Source organism: Lytechinus variegatus, chromosome 2 (assembly GCF_018143015.1).
Source record: "Lytechinus variegatus isolate NC3 chromosome 2, Lvar_3.0, whole genome shotgun sequence".
NCBI classification, from domain to species: Eukaryota; Metazoa; Echinodermata; class Echinoidea; order Temnopleuroida; family Toxopneustidae; genus Lytechinus; species Lytechinus variegatus.
The window spans coordinates 84,535,651-84,548,335 of NC_054741.1; the positions used below are offsets into that span (position 1 = coordinate 84,535,651).

At 37.8% G+C, this 12,685-nt stretch overlaps 1 protein-coding gene across 1 annotated transcript; it reads right to left on the reverse strand.

Annotated features, from left to right (window-relative positions):
* Nucleotides 1-10,197: 10,197 nt before the first annotated feature.
* On the reverse strand, nt 10,198-11,220 carry LOC121406992 (uncharacterized protein F54H12.2-like). The gene has a single exon (XM_041597865.1). It carries the CDS (start codon nt 11,218-11,220, stop codon nt 10,198-10,200), a length of 1,023 nt encoding a protein of 340 aa, XP_041453799.1.
* Between the last annotated feature and the right edge of the window lie 1,465 nt (nt 11,221-12,685).

The following is a 12,685-nucleotide window of genomic DNA, read 5'->3' on the forward strand; positions in this document are numbered from 1 at the left end:
TGGGGCAAGTTGAGCCATTTGACATCGTTTTTTTCAAAGGTCACAATGACTTTCAGTGTGGGGATAGAAAGTTATATATAGGTGGAAAATATTTCGGAAGAATTAAATTTCAAGGCAAGGTACTTATTTCGACAAGATTATTAATCATATCAATTCTAACATGCAAAAAGCAAAAACTGTCACAACTTACCCCGCCTTCCCCTACAGATTAGGTGGCGGATGAAGACAATAGAGGTAATGCACAAAAGAAGCATCTTTGGATACACAGGTACCTCTCTGAGAATGACATGTGTCACTCTGAGGGTCTTCCTTCTATCTCATCCCCCTTTGCGATGAACGTGATTGGTCAATGATTAAAGATTCAAGCAATGCTAATCTGTGATTGGAGGAATGTTTTGATGTGTGTGAGGAGTGGATGTAAAGTATGAAGTAGCTAGGGGGTTGGGAGAGGAGGTATTTATATTCTTACAACTTCACTGAGTATCTGATCACTTCCACGTTACTCCTCTTTGTTTGGATTTTTACCGTTCATTATGATTACAACGGCTGAAGTCCTCCAGCGTTTGCATGCATGCAAAAGTGTTGCGGATGTTTCAAGTTTGCGTGAGGAACTGTACGATGATTTGGAGCCAGAACACCATACTTTAATATTTGCCAGGACAGCATATTTCCTAGCACAGGAGGAATGCAGTAATACTCAAATCACAGGTACGTTAGAGTACGCTTTTTTTCTTTTCAGTTTTTCAATTCGTTTTATTGTATGCATTTTTAACTCTGAAAAAAAAAATCAATAAATAGATACTCTTAATTCCATTTATTAATATGTATTTACAATTAGAAAAAAAAGGTTATTCTTCAATTTGCGTATTGTTATGATTATGATAACGGTTATTGTTATTATTAATATTATTAGAATTGTTATTTCTATTATTATTATTATTCTTATTTTGAAAATAGGGGACAATTATGACAGGCAACATAGTACAGCAGGGGCCTTCCACAGTCTTTGGGCAAGCGGGGACGGGATCGTCGACTCAGGACACTTTACTGGACTACACTCGGGGTGAACCTTCGACATCACGTGGATCATCAGTAACGCGACCCCAACCCCTGGTGAAAGTGAATCAGCAGTTGGCTACACCACAGGTGAACCATCCACCAGTAGACTTCCGACAACAACGCAGACAGATGGGGCAAGCAAGGCTACGGGGTCGTCGTCATCTCGCAAACGGTCTTCCACCGATGTCCTACCACGACATGATGATGCCCTACCCCTCTACCATTGTCTACAGAGTGAGAAAAGTATGCCAGAAGCGAAACAAAAAATATAACGCTAAACCTACTGACTATACTATTAGTTTTAATCCTGTACGACAACACGGTCCAATAATTGACATGATGCCTCGTGTGAGTGGTATGTTTGATGAGATGGTAAATGAAATGGTTAGTGGTGCTAATGATAGGGATTTTGTGAGAGTAGTATTTAACGCACCACAGTTAGATAAGCCAGTAAGTATGCCTTTTGTTAGGCGCGATCAGCTAAATAATGATGCGTTTTCAACAAAACTTGCATCAGTCTTGCAATCACACGAAGAGGTTTCATTAGACGAGGATGTTTCATTTAATGTAATACACTTAGAAATGCCACAAGGGGGAAGGCATCTACGGAGACATATGAACATGAAGCTAAATGAAAAACTCCTTAAATTGAGGTGTGTTATTAGAATAAAAAACAGGGGGGATGACAGCTTGTGTTGTGCGAGGGCAATCGTTACTGGTATTGCAAGAATAGAAAAGGACCCTAACTGGAATTCGATTAGACAGAGTCGTAATATACAAGAAGACTATGCAAAAGAATTGCACAATGCATGAAGCAAATGTCCCGTACATGAAATGTGGTATCGAAGAAATTAAACAATTTGAACGTACATGTACATCCAAAATGAAGAATTATAGAGTCCTTGTCATCTCGAAACAAAATATATATGAACAGCATAGTCTATGCACGTCCCGAGGATAGAGAACACTCCATATATTTATACTGGTACGATGATCATTACGATCTCGTGATCCTTCCAGCATTTTACAATAGAGTGTACTTTTGTGAAAAATGTTTCATAGGGTATAACGACAAGTATGCGCACAAGTGCAAAAATGCGTGTAAATTATGCCTTAGTGATGATTGTCCCTCATGCGAGAATGATCAATACAAGCATTGTGATAAGTGTAATCGAAACTTTAAAAGTGATAAGTGTTTCCAAAATCACCTAGAGAGAAAAGTCTGTTCAAGTTATTTTCAGTGTAAAACATGCCATGTAATATGCAGTGTACTGATTTTAAAAAAGTATAGGACAAAACATAGATGTGGTGAAACATTATGTCCTGTGTGTAAAGAGTTTGGGCCACCTGAACACCAATGTTTCATGCAGAAAGCGCCTGTTAAAATTGATTCTGTGAATGATGATGTTGGTGATGGTGATATGTCGGATGATTCAGAAGCAGATCAGAATAGACTTGTTCTGATGTGAGTGAAACCGAATTACTGGATGAAAGTGCGCCTTCTCGCACTAAAAAGAAAAAGACCAATCAAAAGAAAAAGAAAACACAAGATCCAATGAAATTCATTTTCTTCGATTTTGAATACATGCAAGAATCTGGGGTACACGTGCCAAACTATTGTGTCGTTCAAAAGGCATGTTCAAAGTGCTGTTCTGGCTCTTTGCTTGATAAATGCGATATTTGCGTTACCAAACAAGAGGTTTTTCAAGGACAAGACACTGGTAAACAGTTTTGCGAGTGGTTGTTTGGACAAGAGCAAAACAAAGGGAGTACAGTCATAGCTCATAATTTCAAAGGGTATAATGGTGTTTTTATTCCAGATTACTTGTATGAAAATTGTATCATTCCCTCTCTCATCATGTCAGATGGAAAAATAATGAGTATGACTGTGTCTGTCAACAAAATTCGCTTTCTTGACTCGCTCAACTTTTTACCAATGCCGTTAATTGGCCTCCTTGCCAGCTACATTTGGTATTGAAGAACTTAAGAAGGGATTTTTCCCTCATTTTTTTCAACACCAGAGCAAATAGGGACTACAGGGGACCTTTTCCATCGGTTAGATATTATAACCTGGGGAGTATATGTCACCAAAGGTGCGTGAAGAATTTCTGAAATGGCATGCTGAAGAAATAGCTTCTGGGAAAGATTTTGTGATGGAGAAAGAATTGCATGAATATTGCGTTAGCGATGTTGATATTTTGAGAAAATGTTGTCTGAAATTTCGAGAACTGTTCCAAGAAATCACTATTATTCCTGGAATGGAAAATCGAGATAAGGGGATCGACCCCTTTGAAAATTGCATTACAATTGCGGCAGCGTGCAATCTTGTATTTCGGCGCAATTTTCTGAAGCGCGATTCCATAGCAATTCTCCCTCCTAGAGGCTATTCTCCACAGGATATACAATCGAACATTGCCCTCAGATGGTTGACTTAAGTAAGTCATCAAGAAGGCATTCCGACCTTTCGTTTGAGGACGCGGACGCTATTTAGAACGGTAGTTTATTTTGGAAGAAACTTTTTGGGCCCGTCGTAAAACTCTGGCCTGCAATGCAAATGTGTGACATGAGATTTTTGTTTTCGTTTCGCGTCTGAGACGGAAACATTCAATATGCGTTTCGTGTGCAAAATTCTGGCTGCCACTATGGTAACAGCGATATATCCGATTGAGGACGACTTTGTAAAGCCACATTTGACTCCTCCTAGAGCTCGAGAGGCCGCCCGGGGGGCCCACTTCCATTGATTAGTGGATACCAGGAGCGACCTTGCGTAAAAGGGGACAGAGTGGGCAAGTACGTTTCGTATAGGCCTATGTAACGTTATTAGGGTGTCAAAACGATGTTTAAAATGCTGAAAAAGGGATATATATCCAATACTTGTAGGGTGTCACAACCCAAATACTTATTAAGAGATGCATTTTCATTATCTGGAAAATAATTAATTGCTTCCCTTGTTTAGCGGGGTACTTTTCGAAACCCCATGGTCGTGCCTGGTATGCACTCATCAATGGAAGTGGTCCCCCGGAATTTGAATCTAATCCACATTTCTGCGGAAAGTAAAACATATAATGCCCATTACATCGTGTGCTAGAGGCATATCGTTTGTGTAGAAGGAGTTCAACAAAAGAAACAAAAGAAACCCGCGAGGTCAACACGTCCCTGGTCGAACGTATTGCATGCTGTGTACATATACGTGTATCAACGCATTCGAAATGAAATGTTCGGCTGGAGAGGTTGATCTAACCCATGAAATCAATTGCCAGTGATCCACCAATAATCCACATTAAATGCAATATCGATTCGATGGACTGTAATGATCTGTATCTAAGCCTTCATTGAGTAAGTTTTTCCTCTCTCAATGTAGTCGATTTTTTTGAAAAACCACTTTCTTATCCATGTCATAATTTATTTTAGGTCCTGCATTTCGAATATCTCCAGCCATCAGTCGTAATATACATGCATGTATGGTTCGGGGTCGCGGGAAAGGATTTTGCACACGAAAGGCAGATCTGTAGGGCCTGTAATCCCCCGGTAACACAAAACTTAGCATTGATTGTAGAACAGTTTTCTACGTTTGATTCTATTGACTATAATGTACAATCAATCTTAAAAATCAAGTGTATGGTTAAGCGTTAACTTTTGTGTCAGGGGATCCTAATATTAGCGTCGGTGAGGATTGCGAAAGGTCCCAATTTACATTCAACACGCGCGCAATGAAGGTGAAGTGTCTATAGGCCCCTACAAGGTTGATGGATTTTGTCGAAAAAATAAGACAATTTATGAATTTCACGGATGTTTTTGGCACGGGTGCCCCAAATGTTATGATTTAAATACACCTTGTGGACGGAAAGGGAATCTTAAATGTATGGGTGACCTGTACTTTGATACTTTAGAAAAAGAAAAATATATCAATTCAGTCTACCCCAAGTACAAATATGTAACCATATGGGAGTGTGAGTGGAAAGAATTTGAAGCCACAATGTCAAAAGCTGATGTTCCTTTTGTCAACCCCCATCCTGAGCCTTTTAATTCAAGAGAAGCCTTCTATGGAGGCAGAACGAATGCCAATTGTTTATATTATGAATGTAAGGAGGGTGAAAAGACAAGATATGTTGATTTTACCTCTCTATACCCTAGTATAAATAAGTACGGTTCCTATCCTGTAGGCCATCCAGAGGTCATCACTTTTAATTTTGACAATATATCTTCGTATTATGGGTTAGTAAGATGCAAAATTCTTCCACCCAATAATTTGCTTCATCCAGTGTTACCGATTAAAATTAACGGTAAGCTCATGTTTCCCCTGTGTAACACTTGTTCTCATGAAAAAAGACTACAAAAAAAGACTACAAAATGCTCGCACACTCCGCAAGAGCGACTGATCCACAGTACGTGGGTTTCCTTAGAAATCATGAAAGCAATAGAGAAAGGATATAAAATAGTAAAAATTGATTTTGTTTGGCATTTTCCATATAAAACTCAGCATGATGCAGAGAATAATAAGGAAGGACTCTTTACCAAATACATCAATACATTTCTGAAAATCAAACAACAGGCCTCGGGATGGCCAGAGTGGTGTATCACCGAAGAGGATAGGAACTGCTATGTTAGGGAATATGCAAAAGAGGGAATTCAGTTGGAACCTCAGAAAATTGTTAAAAACAAAGGGTTACGTTTTTTGAGCAAACTGATGTTGAATTCATTTTGGGGTCGCTTTGGTATGAGAAGCAATCTCCCAGCTGTACAGGTAATTGATAGTCCCAAGGATATGTATTCTTTACTGTTATCGGATGAAATTGTAGTTTCAGATTTGAATTTCATCAATGAACATGTAGCTGAGGTCCGATATGCAAGGAAAGATGAATTTGAAGAAATGGGTGTCAAATCAAACGTCGTCATAGCTGCGTTCACAACGGCACAGGCCCGTTTGAAGCTTTATGACGTGCTCGATCGCCTTGGCGAACGAGTGTTATACTTTGATACAGACAGTGTAATTTATCTTCTGAGGGAGGGAAATTCTCATGACTGGAATCCTCCACTAGGAGACTATCTTGGAGAATGAATTGGACGGTAACCATATCACTATTTTTCTATCAGGGGGGCCAAAGAATTATGCTTATCAATTAGATAATGGTAAGACTAGTTGTAAAATAAAGGGTATTACACTGAACTATGAGAACCAGCAACGTATAAATTTTGATACCATGAAGCACATGTTTCGTACATTGGGGACGGAAGATGAACATCGAATTACAGTTGTTGATAACTTTCAAATCACAAAGGATCTCAAAAGAAAACGGATTGAAACAAAAAGGACTACAGGGTGGTATATGATAAACGAATAATCATGCCAGACTTTTTCACGCTTCCCTATGGTTACGTCATCCATACATAAGATACTGTTTGAAGAAATGCATGTAAATACGATATAATTTATGTTCTATTTTCATTATCTGTATTTTATTTCACCGTGGAAACATTTTTGCTGTGCGCTCGTTTAGAATTCCAGTATTGCAGAAGCAACAGATCAAATCCATTTCTGGATTAGTTTTGACTGTGGTAATGTTACTTTTATTAGCTGTTATAACAGTATTTGACAGAGAAACAACACATGAGGATAATTCACAGTGGTGTTGAAAACAGTGGCCAAAAAGCATATTTTTTGCGTTGGAATCAGTCTGATCAGATCTATCAAAATGTTACGTTTATGCAATATTCGAGGATTTTTCACGGGGTCGAATTAATTGACAGTCATTTTAACCTTGTTTAAAAACATAGCTTTTTTGTATCTCAAATAGCCTACATGTTTTACGAAGAGAGAAGAAATTACTTCATAGGGTATTCTTATTTGTTATTATGGTCATTTGTTGTAAAACAGTTGTGGAGGTGGGGTGTGAACTTTTTGAGAGGGCAGTGAAACCATGGCCCTGAAATTTATTCATCCTTTTACCTGCATAGTAGCAGGACCTACTGGGAGTGGAAAGACTGTTCTTGTACGTAAGCTTTTGAAATTTAATCAGGATATGATTGAAAAACCCCCACAGAAAATAATATGGTGTTATGGAGTGTATCAACATGCTTATACTGAAATGTTACATTAAATTGCTGGTATTGAATTTGTTGATGGATTTCCAAGCAATTTGGAAAGTGTTATTGATCCAAATGTTCGTAATTTATTTATTGTTGATGATTTATTGCATGAATGTACAAAAGATGCCAAAATGACAAGTTTATTTACACGTGGCTCTCATAATCGCAATCTGTCTATTTGTTTTATCGTTCAAAACCTCTTCCATCAGAATCGAGAAACCCGTACTATAAGTCTTAATGCACAGTACTTGGTTATGTATAAGAATCCTAGAGATAAATCACAGATAATGCATTTAGGGCGTCAACTCTACCCGAGTCACGTAAAATATGTACAAGAATCTTATAACGATGCGACTAAGGTGCCTTATTGATACCTCTTAATTGATTTGAAATCCAATACTCCAGACGAGTACAGGCTAAGAACAACAATTTTCCCTGATGAATTTACAGTTGTGTACGTTCGAAAACTATAATATTAATGTAAATGTGTAGATTTTTTCATTCACCCAAGATGGTTCAAAGAGTAAAGAAGCATATATCAGAACTCAGTGTTCTGTCCAAATGTTCACCACGACAACGTAAAGCTTATTTGCAACATGCAAAGAAAGAATTAATAGCGTGTTTGTCGGAATGTTGTGCCAACACATTAAAACTCAATGTTCCTCTTTCTTTCTCTCAAAAGAAGGCATTGGCACGACACAAGAAACATATTCGAGAAGTGGCCAATAAGCGAAACAGTCATCACAAGAGAAAAGGAATTTTGATTCAAAAGGGAGGATTCCTAGGCTCGTTGTTAGGACCTATATTATCATTATTTCTGAATTAATCAGGCTTTATAACACTGTCAGTATGGAATACACTAAAAAGATGACTTTGGTGCCAGAGGAGATTGCACGTGCAGTTCAAGCGTCTTCTCTCAAACAACAACCAACTCAACGTACTCTTTCCAAATTAGACAGTGAGATGCAAACCATATTGAATTCGGAAGAGGTGTCTGACCAAGTAAAAATTTGGCGCTATCACGAGGTATTGCAAGAATTTTTACAACTTCATCGAAACGAAACCCAACCGTTACCCATTCATGTAAACGTGAAAGATGTTACTCAAGATAAAGATGTGACTCAGCAGAAGGATAGTGCTGATCATGAGAAACCCAGCGTAAAAAATGAACCTGAACCAGAGTTAAAAGATAAAGTGTTAAATTTGTTACCAGTTACTTTAAAGAAACGCGGAAATATGTTGATAGATCATTTATTATCACATTCACCAACCAACACTCAACACTGGAATAATCTTGGAGAATTGGTATTTAATAACCAAGTTATTCATGGTTCTAATATAGTAGATTTGATATATGATGTTCTGAAGGGGCGTAAAATGTCAAATCCTGTTGGTTGGCAACATTTTCTTCGTGTCTTGATTGATTCTAATGTACCAGAATATTTAATATCAAATGTAGAGCGTCGTACTTTGTTACAAGAACTTAAAAGTAAAACCCCTACAGGAGATGAAACTTCATCTGTGTCACATAAAGTGTTACCTATACAACCTGTCCTCACAACCACCACTAGACCAGTATTGGTTAATAAACGTAAAAAATCTCAAAGTAAAGGAAAGGGTAGGGGTAAAAAACTTCTTTGACGTGGGATAGCTTTTAATTTTTTTCTTTCTTTTATGTATCTTGTTGACAACATTGTATTTTTTTTTTACATTATATATTGTTTACAGTTTTTATAAAATTACTGTTTTCATGAAATAAGCAATGTTTACTCTAGATGAAAATTTGTTGTTTCTTAAGTATTATATTGATAAAACATATTTTTGGTTGACACATAGTGACATACTACATTAATTTCATGACCGTGCATCGTTCACGGATAATTTGTTGGTTAAAAGACGAAAAAAATATATCCTTTACTTTGTTAATTTTTGTATTTGTATTTTCCCTGTATACTATAATCCTAATTTTATTGTGAGTTAAAATACTCATGACGCTTACAAACAAGGAGACGAAATCAAATATGTATTTGTTGATTTGCAATATATCAAAGTTTATTATTCAATGTATAAATAAGCACTGACAATGTACGTTACAAATTGAATTACAAAGTATATATTTATATTCCATTGTACAAAATAAAAGAAATTATAACGAATTCTAGCAGTCCTTTTGTTTTATATTAATCACAAGTCTACTTTTTTTTGAATAAAAAAAAACATATATAAATTGTGCTTGTGATTATGAAACAGAGAGGGGGTGAGGTTAATGGGAAATGATATATACTTTAAATACAATAATGGAAATAGTCTTTAACAAACATACTAATTATGTGAATGATGATGATGATGATGATAATCATGATAATGGTGGTGATGATGATGGTGGTGGTGTTAAACATGCATTTACAACAAACTCAGTCTACATTAAACTATTAACTTTATACAAATATAAATTGTTCGACTGACTATAAAGAAAAAAAGAGGGTGAACATACCAATTATGGTAATAATAGTGATAATCATGCATTTTTTAAAAAGTCCGCATCAAACATAGGTACATTGAGTTTGCACAAAGAGTGAATGTAAGAGTATACTTTACGGTCATTTTGAGTGCGGTTGAGGGTAAAACGTGAAATTATACTTGACATGCTATTACCCTTTATCCTTTGTAACAGAAAGTACAAACAGTATTGGCCACATACAGCAGACCAATGAGACTGTAATGAACGAGTATTAAAACTCCACTCACAAGCATGATTGTCTAAAAATGTTTTGAAATAAACAGAACAATGGGATGGGTGTCTACCAAACGAATCAAAGAAATTGGCATGACCAAACTCATCAAAATACACAGCAACCCAGTGAGTACCGGGTTGATTATGACGATCCACATTAGCAATGCAGGCACAGGGGTATTTTTTTATTGATTTTAGCAAACGGTTGGCTGGGAACACACCCAAAAAAATATCTTTTAATTTTTCATTTGTGTTGACCACACTTTGAATATGTAATGCGTTCATGCTTGTTTTGGATTTTAATATCGTTTTTATAATCAACTTCCAAAGTCAACAATGACATTACGGTTTCGATCAATCTCTACCACACTTTCATACTCTGCGTATACTAGCACATTAATGGTTTCTGGTAAAGGTTCAGCAAACTGCATCTCTAGACGCACATTGCCATTTTTCCAAAGGTTAAAACAATCTCCTGCTGACAAGTCTGGAGTTAAGTCAGATGCATAGAGGGTATACCCCTGGCCGTAATCTTTCCGGTTGATTTGATTTCCTTTGTCCTGAAACATAGAATTGACTCCTGAAAATAGTGTCTGATATGCCAAGATATAGTTCGGGTCTTCTTCGGAAAACTTCGGGCGTAGAGGTTTCCAAGGAACCTGTTCGGAATCGGCATACAAGGCGAGAAAGTTCAAATTATAGTGATGAAAGTTAAAAGGGTTCTTTGTGTAATTTCCATTGAAGGCTGTGTTGCTCACACATCCAATAACCAGTCGTTTGGGAATCTGACCCAGGACGAGACTTTCTCTGGTAAATGACAAGTTCCCCCGCGGTATGCTGAATGTCTTGACCTCTGCTCTTCTGATGGGGTATTTTGCTGTCTGGGTTTCCAATTGTTTTGCGTGAATGAGGCTTGCATCGGGGCTCAGTATGACTCGTCTCACGTGAAGAGACGCACTGGTGATGACAATCTTGTAGTTTGCATTTTCGGTGCTAGACATAAGACTGAAACTGTTCTTACTGCGATTTAGTTTAAGTTTAATATCAACACCACCCAGTAACAGTCGTTCTTGAAAAAACATATCTAGGTGTAAAAGACCGAGCATGTCCACGGTCCGACTTTTCTTGATAAATTCATATCGTTCTTTCATACCATCATTTCCATTTGCAGCGGCTAAGGGATTATTGGTATCCGTAAAGCCGGGTGTGTCCTTGTAAAATAATGAGGATGTTAGGTGAGATGTTTTTGCGGCGGGTCCATAAGTCAGCAAAGTTTCCAGAATGGAACGATAAGGATAGGTATTGGTTGATGGTGTGATAAGTCGGTCATTGAGCATCATGTCCACATCACTAAAGAGGGTGTGCATGAAAAGATTTGATGCGCGGTCGTGTTAGGTTGTACTCTCATGTAGCTCTCTTTCTTGACCTTCTTTAGGTCTTATATTTTGTATCTTGTTGGATTGTTCCAATCAATCCATTCAAACTTTTGTATATTTAAGGCATAGTATAGTCAAAACCATAAATTCGCAGGTAATTTTGCTGAAATTTTAGCAGAAGAGATGCCAAGAATCTGCCAGTGTGTCCTCTGGTCCCATGCACTGATAGTGGTGTTGGCTGCCTACCTCCAGCTCTTCTGAAGTTTTTTTTGGCGGGAAATTGAACTGAGGACAAGATTGGATTGACTTTTGAACCTCTTGCACATCAGACATTTGCAGCGAAGGCTTCTAAAAGCGAACCTCGAGGTAAAAAATGTCCATATTTGCTGTTCTCTTACCCAGACCTGTGATCTGAATGAAATAAAAAGGAAAAAGAAAAAAAAGTAGGCCTAACTCAGTCAATTGTAACTTGTATGTAAGCAGCTGAGAGTGAGACCTAACTAACGTTAACGCGTTAGTCTGCCAGACTATACTCTTTACCACCATTCCTGTAATCTACTGCTTGAAAATATCATTGCCTGCACTCCTGTCTCCCTCTCTTCAATATAACTATCACTCCCTCATTCTGTGCCTGCTTGCATGTCTCCCTTCCATCACCCGACACCTGTCTGTGATTGCATGTCTCCCACCCATCACTAGTTCTACAGTCTGTATTCGCAATTGCATGTATATACATCTACCTTTCAACACCCAACGTACTGTTTGTGATTGCATGTCCTGCTGTCTTCATGCTCCTGTTTGTGCTTGCATTACCTCCCTTCTTCTCTTCTCACACCTTATCTTGACTCAAAAGCTTAACTATATAGCCAAAAGCATAAACCCTATCCCTTTTATAGTAGGCTGAGTGTGTATATTTATCCTGTCAGCAACTCTGCATGCTTCCAAATAGTCTTTCTAACGCTACGCACTTATCAAAAAATATTTCTATAAGCATGGATGACTGTAAAGCAGTTTCTAATCAGGTGCGCACTAATGGTGAAAGGGAAATCATGTTGTCACTCAACCATGATGCCTTGCTGTTTCTACGAGAAATCATGCTGAAATGTTTGGATTCACAGGAAATCAAAAGCTCACCTATTTTAAACTTTTCCAACCAAGCAGAAGAGGCCGAAAGCAAGATGGTGAATGGGTTGTAGCATATAGGAAATCCAAGGGCAGGAAAGCCTCTCATAAAATGTTCAGCATTGGTATTCATGAGTCTGCTCAGGAAGTCAGGGTTTCAGGAATCTGCATCAAACTGTTCTCAGAAGACATGCTTCCACAAATGATCAAGTCATTGGATGATCTGCCTCAGGGAGGTCTTTCTTGTGCAATGGCCCGCTTTCTTACTCAAGACGTCCCAAAAGCCATAGAAAAGAGTTATGAAGTC